The sequence below is a fragment of the Podarcis liolepis genome (genome assembly GCF_965112155.1).
Source record: "Podarcis liolepis genome assembly, chromosome: 4".
NCBI lineage: Eukaryota > Metazoa > Chordata > Lepidosauria > Squamata > Lacertidae > Podarcis > Podarcis liolepis.
In genome coordinates, this window is record NC_139558.1 from 12128346 (window position 1) to 12144980 (window position 16635).

General features: G+C 41.3%; 1 protein-coding gene across 3 annotated transcripts in view; it reads left to right on the forward strand.

Moving 5' to 3' along the window:
• The first annotated feature begins 1674 nt into the window (after window positions 1-1674).
• The window catches only part of UGGT2 (UDP-glucose glycoprotein glucosyltransferase 2), a 79615-nt gene continuing 64654 nt past the window's right edge, over window positions 1675-16635 (forward strand). The window contains exons 1-7 of one of the 3 annotated variants that reach the window (XM_083501065.1): window positions 1675-1921; window positions 5880-5962; window positions 8483-8613; window positions 10628-10740; window positions 13318-13492; window positions 15014-15110; window positions 15575-15647. In XM_083501065.1, the coding sequence (XP_083357191.1) occupies window positions 1770-1921; window positions 5880-5962; window positions 8483-8613; window positions 10628-10740; window positions 13318-13492; window positions 15014-15110; window positions 15575-15647 (824 nt within the window). In that variant the 5' untranslated portion in view covers window positions 1675-1769. The remainder of the gene's footprint in view (window positions 1922-5879; window positions 5963-8482; window positions 8614-10627; window positions 10741-13317; window positions 13493-15013; window positions 15111-15574; window positions 15648-16635) is intronic. The other 2 variants (XR_014525559.1, XM_083501066.1) reach the window with 2 other exon arrangements.

Sequence of the window (16635 nt, forward strand, 5' to 3'; positions counted from 1 at the left end):
GTAGCGATATTGGGCGTCATATGGTGCAGCAATAAAACTGCTTGCACAATTGCAATGCTAAGCAGGGTCTGGTATGGTTTCAAACTGAGATTCCTACATTGCAAAGGGCTAGATTAGATGACCCTCAGAATCCCTTCTAACCCTATGATTCTAGTGATTTGGGGGCCACATGCAAAATGGATCACTTATAAGCGCCATCTCTAACTCATTGAAAGATTCCATCAATGGTGTCTCTGAAAATTTTTACATGTCACTTGGGAAGACAGGCGAAATATTGCCAGTGTACTGGAAGAAGCAAAGATCACCAGTGTCGAAGCAATGATTCTTCAACATCAACTTTGTTGGATTAGTCATGTTATGAGGATGCCTCATTATCGTCTTCCAAAGCAACTACTCTATTTTGAACTTGAAAATGGAAAGCGTAACGATGGTGGCCAACAAAAGAGGTTCAAAGACTCTCTCTCAAGGCAAATCTAAACTAGTACAGTGGTACCTCGGGTTAAGAACTTAATTCGTTCTGGAGGTCTGTTCTTAACCTGAAACTGTTCTTAACCTGAGGTACCTCCACTGCTGCACAATTTCTGTTCTCATCCTGAAGCAAAGTTCTTAACCCCAGGTACTATTTCTGGGTTAGAGGAGTCTGTAACCTGAAGCGACTGTTACGTGAAGCATATGTAACCCGAGGTATCACTGTAGTATAAACACTGACAACTGGGAAACACTGGCGTGTGAGCGCTCCAATTGGAGAACACTCTTTACCAAAGCTGTCATAGACTTTGAAGATGCTCAAACTCAGGATGAAAAGGAGAAACGCGCTAAGAGGGAGGCATGTTTGGCAAACCCTCACAGTGATCAATTCCCTGCCGGAAACTTATGTCCCCACTGTGTGGATCCAGAACTGGCCTCCACAGCCACTTACGGGCTCACTGTTAAGACCGTGTTCATGGAAGACACTCGGCTACGAGGGATCGCCAAAGATGAAGAAAGAAGGAGGTTCTCATCTCACCACCTCCAGCTGCGCTTTACAGGCACAGCTGAGAGGGGCTTGAAGTACCAAACATGCTTTGCTTTCTGCATCAGGTCCCCAACCTATCACCAATGTACTACGGATCCATCAACAACAATATGTCCGTAAACATGTTATGTTAAATTAAGTGAAAACAGCTTGCAGATACTTAATTGGCTTAGGATTTCATTTAAGTGATGAATTAATAGGTTTAATTTCATAACGTGACGATCTAAGGATGTTAATGTTTAAGTTAAATTATTTTAAGAACTATGATTTGGTAAACCGTTAAAAGGATATGCAGTTTGAAATTCAACCAAGGGGAAGCGAGGAAGTCACTTAACAACGTTAATAAGTGTAATTTTTAATAAGGTTATGATTTATGTTTGTTTGTTTATAATGTTGTGAAAATCAATAAAAAATTTTTTTTGGCAACAATACGTCCGCACTACCAATAACGCGGATCTGGGTTGCGGGGCATCGCGTTGGGTAAGCTCAGCATCTTATAACGGTTCTCGTTCGGCCGGCCCCGCCCCCTCCCTCCAGGCCCCGCCCCCTACTCCGGCGGCTGTTGCGTTCGTCTCCGATTGGCGCTTTCCCGTGGACCAATGGGAAGAGCGGGGCCGCGATCCTACGGGAAAGAAGCGGGCGGGGCCTGGACTGGAGGCGAGCGCAGCGATTGGACGGGGCGGCAGCTGTCGGGCCGCCGCCTGTGCGTGGCAGGCGCTCTGAGGGGATTCTGGCGACGCGGGCGAAGCGGGCCATGGCGAAGAAGGTGGCCGGGGTGCCGGTGCTGGTGGCCGGGGTGCTGGTGCTCGGCTTGTGGCCGCGCGGCGCCGAGAGCTCCCCGAAGAAGGCGGTGGCCGCCCGGCTGGCGGCGAAGTGGCCGGCGACGCCGTTGCTGCTGGAGGCCAGGTGAGGGGACGAGAGGGAGGGTTGCTTGAGGGGTCAGCTGAGGGAAAGCGAGGGCAGCTGAGGCGCACCTCCAAAAGGGGGCGAGGGATGACCCGCGTCAGGAACAAGGAGACTAAGGGGAAAGGTTGACCTCGGGATCTGCTGCCCCTGTGGATCTGCTTGCCTCATGGGTGCGCCTGCCCTGGGTGGGGAGATCGAGTTGGAATCCTCCGCTCCCACCATCCCACGAGGGTCATCTAGTCCAACCCCCTCTGCCCTGCAGGAATCTTTTGCCTAAGGAAGAATGGACAAAATTTAACGATTATTTAGCTAAATGTGTTAAGTTAAACTAATTGGAAATAGCTTGCAGGCAACAGATTGGCTTAGGAATTTATTTAAGTTAAGTGATGTTTCACACGTACAATTTCGAATTGAAAAGATATAAGGATGTTAATGGACTAAATTAAGTTTATAAGAATTAAGATTTGGAAAGCCGTTATAAGGATATGCATGGAAATTCAACCAAGGGGAAGTGAGGAAGTCACTTAACAATGTTAATAAGTGGAATTTTAATAAGGTTATGATTTATGTTTGTTTGTTTGTGTATAATTTTGTGAAACTTAATAAAAAAAAATTGGGGGGGGGGGAAGGAATCTTTTGCCTAACATGGGACTCGAACCCGCAGCCCTCATGCCCTACCTGTTGAGCCAGCACTCCACAAATTCGGCATCCCAGATGTCGGGTACAATTCCAGTCATCATTCCTGGCCCTGCGAGCGAGGGATGCTGGGAGTTGTAGTCCAGCGACAGCTGGGGTACCCAAGGTTGAGAAGCACTGGACTGTGCAACCTCCAACCAGGTCTCCTGGTGGGGATTGGGAATCACAGCTCTCCCAGCTGGGGCTGGTGGACGCCGAGGGAAAAGGACCTCAGGGCAGTCCGATTGGGAGAAGTGGAGACTTCCGGTGCCAGGGAGTGTAGTGTAGTGGTTAGAGCAGCCTTTGTCAGCCTTGTGCCCTTGGACTGCAGACACCATCAGCTCCAGATAGCGCACCTGGCAGGAGTTGGTGTACGTTGTAGTCCCAGCAATATCTTGAGGGTGCCAGGCTGGTTAAGTCTGGAGAAACTCCTTCTGAAATACTCAGCCTTGAAGGTCATACTCTTTCACCTACCTCACAAGGCTGTTTTGAGGAGAAGGGAGGGACAATGAATGCTGCCTTGGAACTAACTTGTAGGAAAGTTGTGATATACATAAGCTGAATGCTGTGATGTATGTAACATTAATTGTCCATGGAAGTCCAGAATTTCAATTGATTTAGGATAGTTTCCTTGAAAATCCATTGGAGTTTATGGAATGATTTAAGGGCCTGTCCCAAATATTTTAATGGCATGTTAGGGAGATTGTTCCAGAGAAAGTGTCTTGGAGTTGTAATCACAAACCAAATAAGTGCCCCTGCATTCCAGCCCTTTTATAGTACTCGTATGAGTTCATTTGCCTTATTGCTATCTCCATTAAGAACGTGTAGCCACGTGGTAAAATACTGAGGTCTTACATATCCAGCAGTATCAAAAATAACAAGAAGCAAGTATGGGTCTTCTGCATCTGGCATGCCCATGAATCTTGTTCCAATGCCATAACATGCCAAAGTGATGTACTGTAAGAACCTTATTTCAAATAATTCTATATGTCACCAGTAACAACTTAATACCTCAGGATGGCTGATCTTCATATTCCAGCAATTTGACCAATGTTGCCACACTGTGTGCACGCTGCATATAACTATGTAAAAAATTTCCCACCTCCTTTTTTATGCTGTCATAAAATAGAAGAAAATGAATTGGTGTGTTTAAATAGCATTATTTTCTGCTAGGTTAAACCAGAAATGTTGCTTGCTATTTAAGCTTATGAGTGGTCCTCAGTTTGGCATCTGCTCCTTTTCCTGCCACCCCCAAAATAGATGCATTTGAATTTGTGTTGTCTCTTAGTAATAAATAATCCAGTAGTTACTCCATGTCTTCTGGGATTGTGCCCTTTTACTACAGTTTGAGACAAAATCCTATCCCAAACAAACTTTTCATTGCAGAATTTGCACAGAAGTAGATGTAGGCATAGCCCTTCTAGGACTTTGTCACCTGCACATCCGTAAACAATGTCTTCCACTATACCATTTTGTTTCTATAAAAAAAGAAACGTTTCTGTAGTATAAAATATCACAAAGAACAAACCTTGTTTACAACTCATGGTATGTCTGAAGTAAGGCAAACTATAGAGCTGGGTTTGGATGACACATTAAGCCAAATTATAACTCAGCCCGAGGAGTGTAACAGCCATATCTCCTCTTTGGGAACCTGTGCGTTTGCGCTAAGCCATGGTTTGCTGTGGCATTACATGCAAATGAGTCACTCTGTGCAAAAATACACAACTTCTGAGCAATTAGGAAACAGCAAGAATGGTTAGATCATGTAACACAGTTATTATCAATAGTGGTATGAATATCACATAATTTAAAAGTAAATTAAATAAAATACATTTATGTAGTTAAAATTTACTAGTTTGATCTGTGCAACATCAGAACTTAATTCCAATTGTATATGATTCAGAGTTTTCCTTAGCAATGAGCATTCAATATACCTCTTGTACAATACCATAAAATTTTGCGCTGTGTGTGCTACATGTATGGAGGAATGAGGCAACATAACTTGCATGTCTCATCATACTCAGTTTTCATCCACCCCTTTTACAGTACAGGCCTGCCTGCTGAGCTCATGGGTGACTGAATGTCTTTAAAGTCATTCAGCGTTAATTGTATAAATCTAATTTCACTGGTGTACTTGCTGAGTGTGCTAGGGTGTCATATGTACATAGCAATTCTAAATATGTTTAATTAGAAATAAGTCCTACTAAATTTAACAGGATTTATTCTGCAATAAATATGTTTAAGATTGCAGCTTTTACCTCAGTTTCCTGTCTGTAAAGTGAGAATTATCCTGCAAGCCTAATTTGAGCAAGTGCTATACTGTATAACTGAATGAAAACATCTCTGCCTTAGTTGTTCAGTCTGCATTGTTTTTAAATCTATCTTTAATTGTTTTTGGACTTAAGAAAAATCTGTCTAAGCTGTTTTTATTATATATTTGTAAATTTCCTTAAGGGGCATGTAGAAGGGGATTCATAAATCAATTAATTCATAGGTTGACAGCTTAATACAAAATATACTTCCGGGGATCCAGTGCTCTGGCTATGTAGATTATGTCTTCTTGGTTGGTGACATGGGTTATTATTCTGCAGAATGTTTGCTATGTAGTGTTGTTCTACTGATCTCAAAGGACTTCTACAATTCTGGGGTGAGAAGTAAATTATGTCTTTAAATCATTTAGGCTTTTTCAAACACAGGGAGAATTGGCACAGCAACATCTTCTGGGATGTGTGAGGTTAGGATCCCACAGATCCCTAGCTGAGCTGGGAGGTTCCCAGTGGATTTGGGCTACACCTGCTTGGCTTCTTCATCCTTAGCGCAGCTGGAGATACACTGACATATCACCCCCATCTGTCTTAGCTGGATCCCATTTTACTGAGTTGAGCTCAGTGGATCTTAAACTGGTGTAAGCCTTGAAAAATGAGTTTTCTAGAGGCATGGTGGGGTCAGTACTGGAAAGGCTTGATCCTAAGCCCATTTAGCTCAGTTACGTGTCCTGGCAACCTGGGGTAAATTAAACCAGGAAAAAGAGTAGTGTAATTCAAACACAATTTTAAAGACTTGTTCCCCCTCTGCCAGGTTTAGGCGGGCTCTGCTAGCAGAAGCCCCGTTCCTGAATGGAGTTTGGATCCGGTGTAATTTTTGCACCAGCTTAACTGATGCCAGGCCTGCTATATGCCAGCTGCTTGTGTATAGGATCGCTCACTTGCGCTTCTTCTCAAAATGGTTGTTTGTGTCTTATGAGTTATACTAATGGATGAATTATTACACACATTTTTAACAGTGAATTCATTGCAGAAGAAGGCAATGAGCAATTCTGGCAGTTTTTGGAAACGGTGAAAGAATTAACATTATACAGGAAAGGAGGTAAGTTGTGTTTGTTGTGTGTATCCAGACTGGCAGACCTTTCTGTAAATTGTACTGTGTAATAGTGTTAATAGTGTGCATGCTTTCAACCAAGAGTGGTTAACCTGGGACTCACCAGTTGTTGTTGGTTTGCAACTCACCCACCATCCTTGACTATTACTGGTGCTGGCTGGAGCTGATGGGAGCTTTGGGGTTTTTAAAAATCTTGCCTGTAAGTTGTGTTTTAGGAAATTTTTATTCTTTTTTATGCAAATCACTTAGAGATTTGATTATATTAAGCAATAAAATATGTTATAGAAAAATAGTCCAACAACATCTGGAGAGTCACTTTAAATGCACAGTGTATTCTGCAACCTGTCCTTAGTAGCGGTTCACTTTCTGGTTTCTTCACATTAAAATAAGAACGTTGAGACAGTCCAAGACATGTTGATGCCTGAAGCAGAAAATCAGAATGATACTCTTCCTTCCCAAAATCCACTGCATAAAGTAGGCTGCCTTGCCCTTGCTGATACCTGGACTTTGCAGTCAGCCACTGATTAGACTGACGGATAGCATGGACAGGTCCTTTTCAGTGGTGGGTCTGTACCTCTGAAACCTATTTACTCAGCAGATATGTGGGACCTCCTGTTCTAAGAAGAAGAAAAAATTCAAAATATTTTTATTTCAGTCTCTCTTATTCATCATGGTATTGGAATTGCTGTTGCTCAATTTTTAGAGGTGTTAATGTGGTTTTCATGGATTCTGTAGGTGATTATGCCTTACAAAGTGGTATGTAAATATAGTAAGCAAGAAAATAAATAAATAAATAAGCAATGGCTTTTTAAAATATTTGCCCAAACCTTTTTCATGCCCCCCATCCTTATTTATATTCTGCATCATCTTCTTAGTTATCAGAGATCTTTTAAAAAAGATTTCTGATGTAAGCATCCCAGCATTTGTTGGTGGGGAGGGTAAGCAGCATGAAGGAGAGTCTTGATTTTGGCCTTATGAGTGAGCCTTGCCACTTGGCAATTTCATAATGTCATATCCGGGTTCATCCTCTTTTCCGTTCACCACATGAAGTTACTGATAAATGTGTAGGTACAGCATTTTTGTATCTATAATAACCCAGAGCTCTTTTCTGCAGCACATCAAAGGAGGCGACTGGAAGGTTTCCATAGTTCCCCATTACCTTCAAACTTGGAGAAAAGTGATTTGCTTAAACGCTTGCTACTGAGAACAAACAAGAATCAAACAATAGTTTCAGATTCTTATTTACTAATTAGCTAAAACAATGTTCTCCAAGTTTAGATGTAGCAGTGAATCAAACATTGCATGCTAATTTTAATTGTGTCCAGTCATTTGGGCACATCACAACATTTTGTTTGTTTTGGGGATTTATATTCCTCCTTTAAATGCCCATGGTGGCTTCCATTAAATATTTTTTTTAAAAAAAATTCCACAGAAGGGGGCGTCTACACCTTCTGATGTTTGCTTTGTACAGGTTTGTGCATAACTCTAAACTATGGTTAGTGCACATCAAGATTTATAAACCAGCAGTACACCATGGCTTGCAGGTGAGGTTTGTTCATGTTTAATAAACCATGGTTAGGCTGCTGCTATGGATTCAAATGATCTAATAAACTGTAGCTTAACATTAAGTGTGAATCACATCATGATATGGTCCTAGAGTTGTATACTGTTCTCTTTAGGTCATTGTTCCTCCTTAGTCACTCCCCACCTCCTGGGACTGGAGAGTTTTTCGCTGTCCCAAGCACTAAGAGGAAGGAACAAGGTGCCACAGCTGGTCCTCTTGTCTCCATACTTACGTGTTATGGTGAATTAAAATATTTCCACCCAACCCCAATCAAACTGCCACACAAGCTGGCTGCCATTAAATATGGTTGTTACAGAATTGTTGTCTTTATAATCTTTAGTCCTTGGGGACTTGCCCAGGTGTTCAGTTAGGATGGCAGCTGTAATTGCTGTTTGTTAAAAGAAAATTATATGCATAACCACTCTGTGGAATAGCAACCTGTTTTCTGTCTTTTGTTTATCTGTACTAGTACTACTTTATTTTTTCCTTTTCCACAGCACTGTCTGTCTTGTCTTCCTCCATTTTCCTCTTTGCTTTTTCAACAACACAGCACTTTTTGCTTGTTAGTTCATAGGATTTCAGGCATTTACCTTAGCTTGGGCCATTTTATTTGGTAAAATGGTTAGTGATTAATACATAGTAATGCTCTCTGATTCAACTTCTGCACCACTCTTTTCAGATTGGCAAGAGAAACCAGTTCACAAGTCAATATACCTGCCCTTTGATGGACACTTAATAGTATGTTTTATGTTTAATTTGTAAGCCCCCAACTAGAGAAATTGTACTTTGTATTAACAAAAATTTTAGAATTGGCCAATCATCTGAAATCCTACAACTTTCTATATTCCAGATATTTTTATTTGCCAACACGTAATTGTAATTCAGTGATTTTTGGGACTAGATGTTAACATCTCACTTGTATTTCTTTTCCTTTTTTAATACAGTCTCGGAGCATTCTTATTACAACTTAATCCTGAAGAAAGCCGGACAATTCCTTTCAAATGTGCAGATTAATCTTTTGAAATTTTCTCTTTCCTTACGAGCACATTCCCCAACCATTCAGATGTTTCAGCAGGTGTGTAAAATGGGCTGGTACAAGCTAGGAATCTGGATATGGCTTTGGTTCACTTGCTAAAGAGGGGCTTTCAAAAATGGCTCCTCATTGTGGCTGTTGTCATACTGCAATCCATTCTCTTGCAGAAGCTTGCAGCATGGCTAAGAACGCTTTCTTCATACTGCTGCAACCCTCCCTTCCAAAATGTTTTGTGGTAGCGTGATGGTCTGCGTGCTAAGCTGCTGTAGAACTATAGTGCTGCGTGGAAGGGAAAAAAGACCAGAGGGATGGATTTACAGTAGCATCCAAGTGATGGTGGTCTTCAAAGCAGCCCTTAATCTCTAGTACAGTGGTGCCTCGCAAGACGAAATTAATTCGTTCCGCGAGTTTTTTCGTCTTGCGGTTTTTTCCGTCTTGCGAAGCACGGTGTCGGAAAAGTTTTGGAAAAGCTTCAAAAATCACCAAAGTCTTCAAAAACCTCAAAAAAGGCTACCACACCGCGTGCTATGAGTTGCTCCTCGAAGTCAAGTCGCAACTGTATTAACGGTTTTAAGAAAAAGGAAACAAATTTGCAAGACGTTTCCGTCTTGCGAAGCAAGCCCATAGGGAAAATCGTCTTGCGAAGCAACTCAAAAAACCAAAAACCCTTTCGTTTTGCGAGTTTTCTGTCTTGCGAGGCATTCGTCTTGCGAGGTACCACTGTAGTGTTGTTAATATTGGTAGGACTGGTCTGGAGAAAAACACTATTTGCTTTACATACATATGACCTCTTCAGGTGATATCCATCTGCAGTATATAGTTCAGTGTGAACGCAGAAGCAAACCTCAAATCGGTCCCACGCCATAGAGATACTGGCCTGGCTTGCATGTAGTGCTGAGCGAAACCATGGCTTCCAAAGAGGACATAATGGCTGCTTTGCTCCTCCTTGTCATTATGATATTGTGCTGTGTTGACCCAAGTCTCCTGCAAGACAAACTGCAAGCTGCAAACAAAGACCTAGGAGTTTGTGGTTTGGATGTGAAAGCTAAACCACAAGCATGGATTTGGATGTCATGCTAAGCCAAAGCACAGCTTAGTACATTGGCAAAACAACTTTGGAGAAGAAAAGCTTCCATGATCTCCTCTCTGGGAGCCTGCCCATTTGCAGTAAGCCATGGTTTGGCTTAATGTTATGTGTGTAAGACAATAATGAGTGATCCAGGAAGACTCTGTATTATAATAAACACATGGTGTCCCAGTTCATTTCTTCATTTCTGCCCACTAATGGGGTGTGTGCAGAGTTCAGCCCCCTAGATTACAGGTTGTCCACATGTGCTTTAGAACTAACAAATTCCCTGTAATGTCTAAATGGGAGACTCTCTCCCCACCCCAACTATAGTTAGTTAAAACAAAATATGGTCAAACAACTCACCTGGCTCAACAGAAAATGCTGAAAACTTGCACTTACTGATGTGAAAAAGAAAGCTGTATCCTATTGATGTTGACACCAAAGCTGAGTCTGATCTTAAAGTGGGTATTTCTGAGGGTATTTTTGGAAGTAGAAGAATAGACATGGTAACTATGAATTTGCCTATCAGCAATTTTATAAAATCAGCTTATACTTTATAAACTAGTTTAATAAAGGGTGTCCCTGCCATGTGAAGTAGGCACATGTTTCTGCAAAAGTTTGTATTAAAACTGTCCAAAGATTATGTATTTTGACCTCAACTGAAGTTGGGAAATGTGAGAAAAGATGATAGCTTCCCTGTTTACTTCTGTTATTTCTAAAAAAGGTGTGTTTTGTTATCTTAATAAAAAAAGAAAATTGATTTCTAAAACATCCAAATAACTGTTAATGGTGGGCATTCTGAGATAGGATACATTGGTGTTACTTGTAAGGCTCCGATCTTTTCATTATTTTCTCCTCACATACTTGCTACTTAGACGCACAATGTGATAGCAGCTGATGAGCTGTTTTAATCAAAGGAAGGTGCATTACTTTTAGGATGAAATGCAATTACACCAGCTGGGTTGAGTGTAATTGTTGAAATATTAGATTGCAGCTGATGAGCCGCCACCAAAAGGTTGCAGTGCATTTGTGGTTATCCATGGGAAGAGCACCTGTAAGACTAATGAAATTTGGAAGCTTCTGAAGAAAGCTGCTACAAGGTAAATATAGTGAGCTATTTTGAACGAACAGTTCTTAAAGCTTTTGTTCCACAGCATCACATTTTTATTTGTTTTGGCAGCACACATTTACCTTTGTACCTGGATATTGGGACTCAATGATACATGTTGGTCAAAGATGCCACTTTGAGTTGCAGCTGTTGCTTTATCTCAGGCGCCTGGGAGGAGTGATTGTCTGCAATCCTTCTTCCATATGAATTTTACATTTCAGGCAGTGCATGTCAGTTCAGCTCCATCTCTTGGTCTGCTGCCACCTCCATCCTATCAGGTGGCTTCCCCTGACACTCCAAGAGTTCTGATTCTCTGATTCTGCAAGAGAGTGTTGAGTTCTGCCCATGGAACTGTGTGGGATTGCCACATAACAGCTATTATTTTCTTTTTTAAAGATTGGTGGAGCTTTTAAAACCATGAGAGAAGTAAGATGTTTCTGTGAGATACTACACATTGCACCTTCTCATTTAGAAATATTAGCCAGGCTGTCTAGTGCCTGCTCCCTGCCACTAATGAAATTTGGCAGTTTTCAAACTAGCTGACTAACTTTTCTCTGACCCAAGTGGTCACGTGTGTGGTTCTGACACAGATTATATGGATACAGGATTATACCTGTGGGATTACCACGCACATTATCACACACATTGAGACAGAATGTGGCTGATATGACATTAACAGATGCGTTATGGAAAACCAGGCTAGTTTGAAACCAGCCTCATATAACCAACATGCATAAGTCAAATTAATGCACTTCCCCTAATCTTGGGAGGAGATCTTCCTGAGAAGCTCTGTGTGTAAAGAGGTTTGAGCTGGTTGTTCCATCTCAGCCACATGGTTCTCACCAGCCACTCCTGAGTTCCTTTACAGTAATTTAGGAACTTTCACCACTTTGTAAGCTAACTTTTACTGCCTGTGCAACTTCTGACTGATGTCTGGAAAAGCACATGAACCTAACCTTTGAAGAGTTTGTAAGTAAACCAGTTTTTAACTTATAAACGTGTGGTCCATTCCTATGCTGGAACGGAAATTTTGGAACTCACTTTTAAAGGTCTAACAGCCTATATTTCCATGCTTTGCTTTGCTGCATATTTTGTGACATTAAATCTCTGCTGGGGTTCTCTCACCACAGAGTACTTGCCCCAAATTTGGATCTTGGCATCCAGAAATTATCCTTTCTATATATATTTTCCACCAACAATATCCAGCTAAGTCCTACACAGAGTAGGCCATTTCAGTCAATGCACCTACCTTAGCCATGTCCATTAATTTCTGTGACCATTCTCTGAATAGAACGTAATATTGAATGCAATCCATAGATATACATGATATACATTTGCATGTGCACACACACAAAAAGTGACCTTGATATGCACTGGCTTCTGGCTCTCTACTTGCTTGCAACATTTGAAGGCTACTTTGGCTGCAGTGATTAGGTGCATTATTTCAGCCCTTCTGATCTTTCCCCAGATCTGAAGACAATGGTGTTTGATCCCATTGTCTGCCAGCCTACATATAATTGATGAGAACTGATACAGACTTCAAAGCATATGCATGCCTAGATTTCTTTGGCTGAACTTCAGCATGTTCTAAGGAACATTACCCCTAGTGTCCCTTAAACTTTAGTTACTTTGGTAGGATAGAAGCACTGTGCATGCTATGAAAATGAACCTTGTGGCTTGTTCCCCCCACCTTGCTCTGCTCTCTGTGGATATCCTGCTAGCAGAATTAGCCCATAAATTGTGAGATTAACAAACTACACATAGTTTAAAATGGCACAGGATTGCAAAGTCATTAAATTCTCAAGTCAACAAATTCTTGTTGTTTACAAGGCGCACACATTATGCATAGGATTTTGGCTTGCATAGGACTAAGTTCCACCAGAATGGGATGAAGCTACATGTATGTTTTGACTTCTGGTCATGGTGAGAGTATTGCTACTTTTTCATGAAACAGAGCATAAATTCAACTAGAGCTTGAACTACCCATGTCATCTTTAGTGATCGCATTCCCTTTAGTCTAATAGCTACCATGAACGGTACTAAATAAAAAGTCTGCATGTGCTGGATAATTAAAATAGCATTCAGTGCTTTGTGCTTGCAGCTGTGTAGCTTTTTTATCTGTGTCTTGATAAAATGGCTCATGCTGAGTTGCATCTTCAGTTGGAAACTAACTTGGCTTGCTCTGAAACTAGTTTTAGCTACTGTGATGTCCTTATCTTAGTATGAAATCCTATATCAGGCATCCCCAAACTCGTCCCTTCAGCTGTTTTGGGACTACAGTTCCCATCATCCCTGACCACTGGTCCTGTTAGCTAGGGATGATGGGAGTTGTAGTCCCAAAATAGCTGGAGGGCTGAGTTTGGGGATGCCTGCCCTATATGGTACTTCCTTATCTGAGAGGAAGCCCCATTGGACAAAGTGGGTTTTACTTCTGAGTAAAGATGTATTGGATTGTGTTACATACTTTTGTCAATTGTTCAGTAACCAGGCAGTGAAGTCTCTCCCATTCTGACACGCTCAAATTAAGTGATTCCTTTTAAATTGACAAATTATTTGTTCTTAATCCAAGGCCCAAGCCATATCTGTTCAAAGGAGATCATAAATTCCCTACGCTTAAAGAGACCGGCCCAGTAGTGATCCTTTATGCCGAAATGGGTACAAAAGACTTCGCTACATTTCACAAAATTTTGTCTGAACAAGCACAAAAAGAGGAAATTGTTTATGTTCTTCGACATTTTGTCCAGGTAAGTGTGTGTGCAGAAGGGATATAGTTAACTGCAATTGAATTAAAGTTTGTTTAAACCTTTCCAAATGTCCACGAAGCCCTGTTGTTGCATACTTTGTTGTCAGTTTCAAAGCTTTTCAGCTACAGTTTGCCACAAAAGGGGAACACTGGGGCTTTTGGCCTTGTGCCATACTCATGGGTTTCCTATATATTCCTTCAGATATAACACAGTACATTGAAATTAACAGGAGAATGACTGGCTTCAGATGAGCCTACAGTCAGCCACCAGAGAACTGATATATCTAGTAATAATAATAATAAGAATAACAACAACAACAACCACAACTTTTATTTATATCCCACCCTCCCCAGCTGAAGCTGGGCTCAGAGCGGCTAACAACAGTAAAATGATAAAACATTCTAAAAGGATGTTGTAAGGAAAGTAACAGGTGGCGTTTTATTGAAAATGATTATTTTTCCTTCACCCCCATTGTTTTTAAGTTCCCATTGTGGGTGGCCAGATGCAAAAGAGGACAGGGTTCCTGTGCCTTTCATATTATAAAACATCTGCTATAGCTCCCACTTCTGCACAACTATTAAACTACTGTCTTCTTTTGCATCTGTTCGCCCTATTAGTGAAGCACTTCCTTCTTTCCTCTAGAATGTTCTTTACAATATGTCAGAATTCTTCCCCTGTACAAGCACAGACTGCAAACCACATGCATATACCGCATCAAGCATCCTCCAAGTTAATATTGCATTAATTGGATCCCATAGGACGCACCGGCCCATAGGATGCACCTAGGTTTTTTTGGGGGGGGGGGAATAAAGGAAAAAAATTCCCCCTTTATTCCCCTCCCCAAACGAGGTCGGGGAATCCAAACCAGGTCGGGGTACAGCGGGATGGCGGCGCTGCGCCTCCCCGCTATCCCCCAAGCTTGTGGGGCTGCCTGATGTCTGCCCGGCGCGCGGGGCGCTCTGCTTCAGGGCGCCCCGCACGCCGTGCAGCAGGCTGCTATCCGCAGCCTATGGAGCCCTGTCGGAACTCCCGCAGGGCTCCCCAGGCTGCGGATGTCTGCCCGGCGCGCGGGGTGCTCTGCTTCAGGGCGCCCCGTGCGCCGTGCAGCAGGCTGCTATCTGCAGGCTGCGGATAGCTTCCTGACGCCTGGAGAGCGAGAGGGGTCAGTGCGCACCGACCCCTCTTGCTCTCCAAGCTTCGGCGAAAGCCTGTATTCGCCCCATAGGACGCACACAGATTTCCCCTTCATTTTTGGAGGGGGAAAAGTGTCCTATAGGGTGAAAAATACGGTAAGTCCCTCTGAATTGTATGGGGATTGCGATCAGGGAAGTGGGCATAGGATTGCAGCCTTAACGGGCAATTATTTGTAAAGTATAATCCTGATCTTGTGTATGTTTACTCAGATTTAAATGTGATTTACTCTCAAGTAAATCAAGTAAATCTAAGTTTAGAACTTATTTAGAAATGGCAGTACTTAACATTCCTCCCTTCTGTTCTTTTCGAAATGATGTACTCGAGCAGAAACCTAGCTCCGAGAAGATGTATTTGTCTGGATATGGTGTGGAACTTGCAGTAAAGAGTACAGAATACAAAGCGGTAGATGACTCTCAGACCAAAGGTACATTTTTCTCCGGTGTGTGGTATTACTAGAGACATTATCATCACAAAATATTTGGCAGTGTCTAGAATTTTGAAGGCAGTAATCTTCTACATTGCCCCATTGAAGTTAATGGAAAATGTCTTATTGGGTCAGTAATTCACCCAGTATTTGTTTTCCTGACACACACCGTTGGTTGTGATTGCATTTTTGTGGGATATGGCAAAAGTAGCCACAGGCGTTGAGAATCAATACAAAAATGTACATCTGTAATTTTGTTGTTGATGGAATGGAAAACTCCTATTTTCTAACTGTATGCCAAACCTGATCTTCCTCCTTTGTCATCTATTTGAGGACCTGTCTTAATTTCTTTCTTCCTCTCATTTTAGGCAGTGAGTTAGTTTCTTTGATAGAAAAACTAGTAATTGTAATCAGTTCTAGAAAGAAAATATATTGTAATATTTTTGTACATGTGTTTTGTTTAGCTACAAATAATGTAACAGCAGAAGGAGCCAATGAGGAAAGTGAAGTCCAGGGCTTTCTCTTTGACACATTAAAGTGAGTTTATGTTAATTATAATTCCATACTGTCATGCTTGCTTTTATAAACTTGTGTTTTTAGTGCTTGAATAAGATCTGTTGCAAAATCATCTTTTGAAATTTTACCTGTTTTATGAAGTTAATTTAAACTGGTAGTTACAAATGTCTTGATGTATGCAAATGATGTTGAAATGTTACTTTTGACCATATTCCAATTGTTTTAAGATCATGCTTCTGTTGAACAATGGATTTTCCTGCTGTGCAAATAAATATATTTTATCTTTTTAAAAAGGCGTGTGATTTGACCATATGAGGATAATAACACTATGCTTGTTTACTTACATAAGCACATCTTTTTTATTTTCAGTTAGGATAAAACACCTTTTGTGCTGGTAAATGCTTTATATATCATAAAATATCCCCGAGAGGAAAGTAACAAACATGAGGAAGAAGAAAATTGCACCTTTGCTCAGCATGTCCCTATTTCGTACAATAGCACATTTTTGAGTGAAACCAAAAGCTACCATACTTCATCACATCATGTACACCATTACATCCTATAAAATACTCTGGACCTTGAACCAGGAATTCCGGAAGCAGAACCTGCACACATAATAGCAACAGCAATACTATTTCCATTTCCATTTCATTTCATTTCATTTTTATTAGTAATTGTATCATTTATATTCCACCCATCTGACTAGGTTGCCCTAGCCACTCTGGGTGGCTTACGTTTTGCATTAACGTAAAGCATCAGCTCCTTATATGATAACAGCTGCCATTTTTACTAAATGTTGGTCACAATACCTAAAATACCTAATATGGTGAAATGGATGGTTAAGATGCAGGGTCCAGTGGCCATGGCTCAATCAACATCCTTTATTAAGAACTAAGGAAAATCAACAAAAATAGATACGTTTATAGAAAATTAGGCACCATTTATTGGTTTTTGTGGGTGTAGCCTATTAATTCCAAGCTCATATTTATCCTTTATGAAGATAAACTGT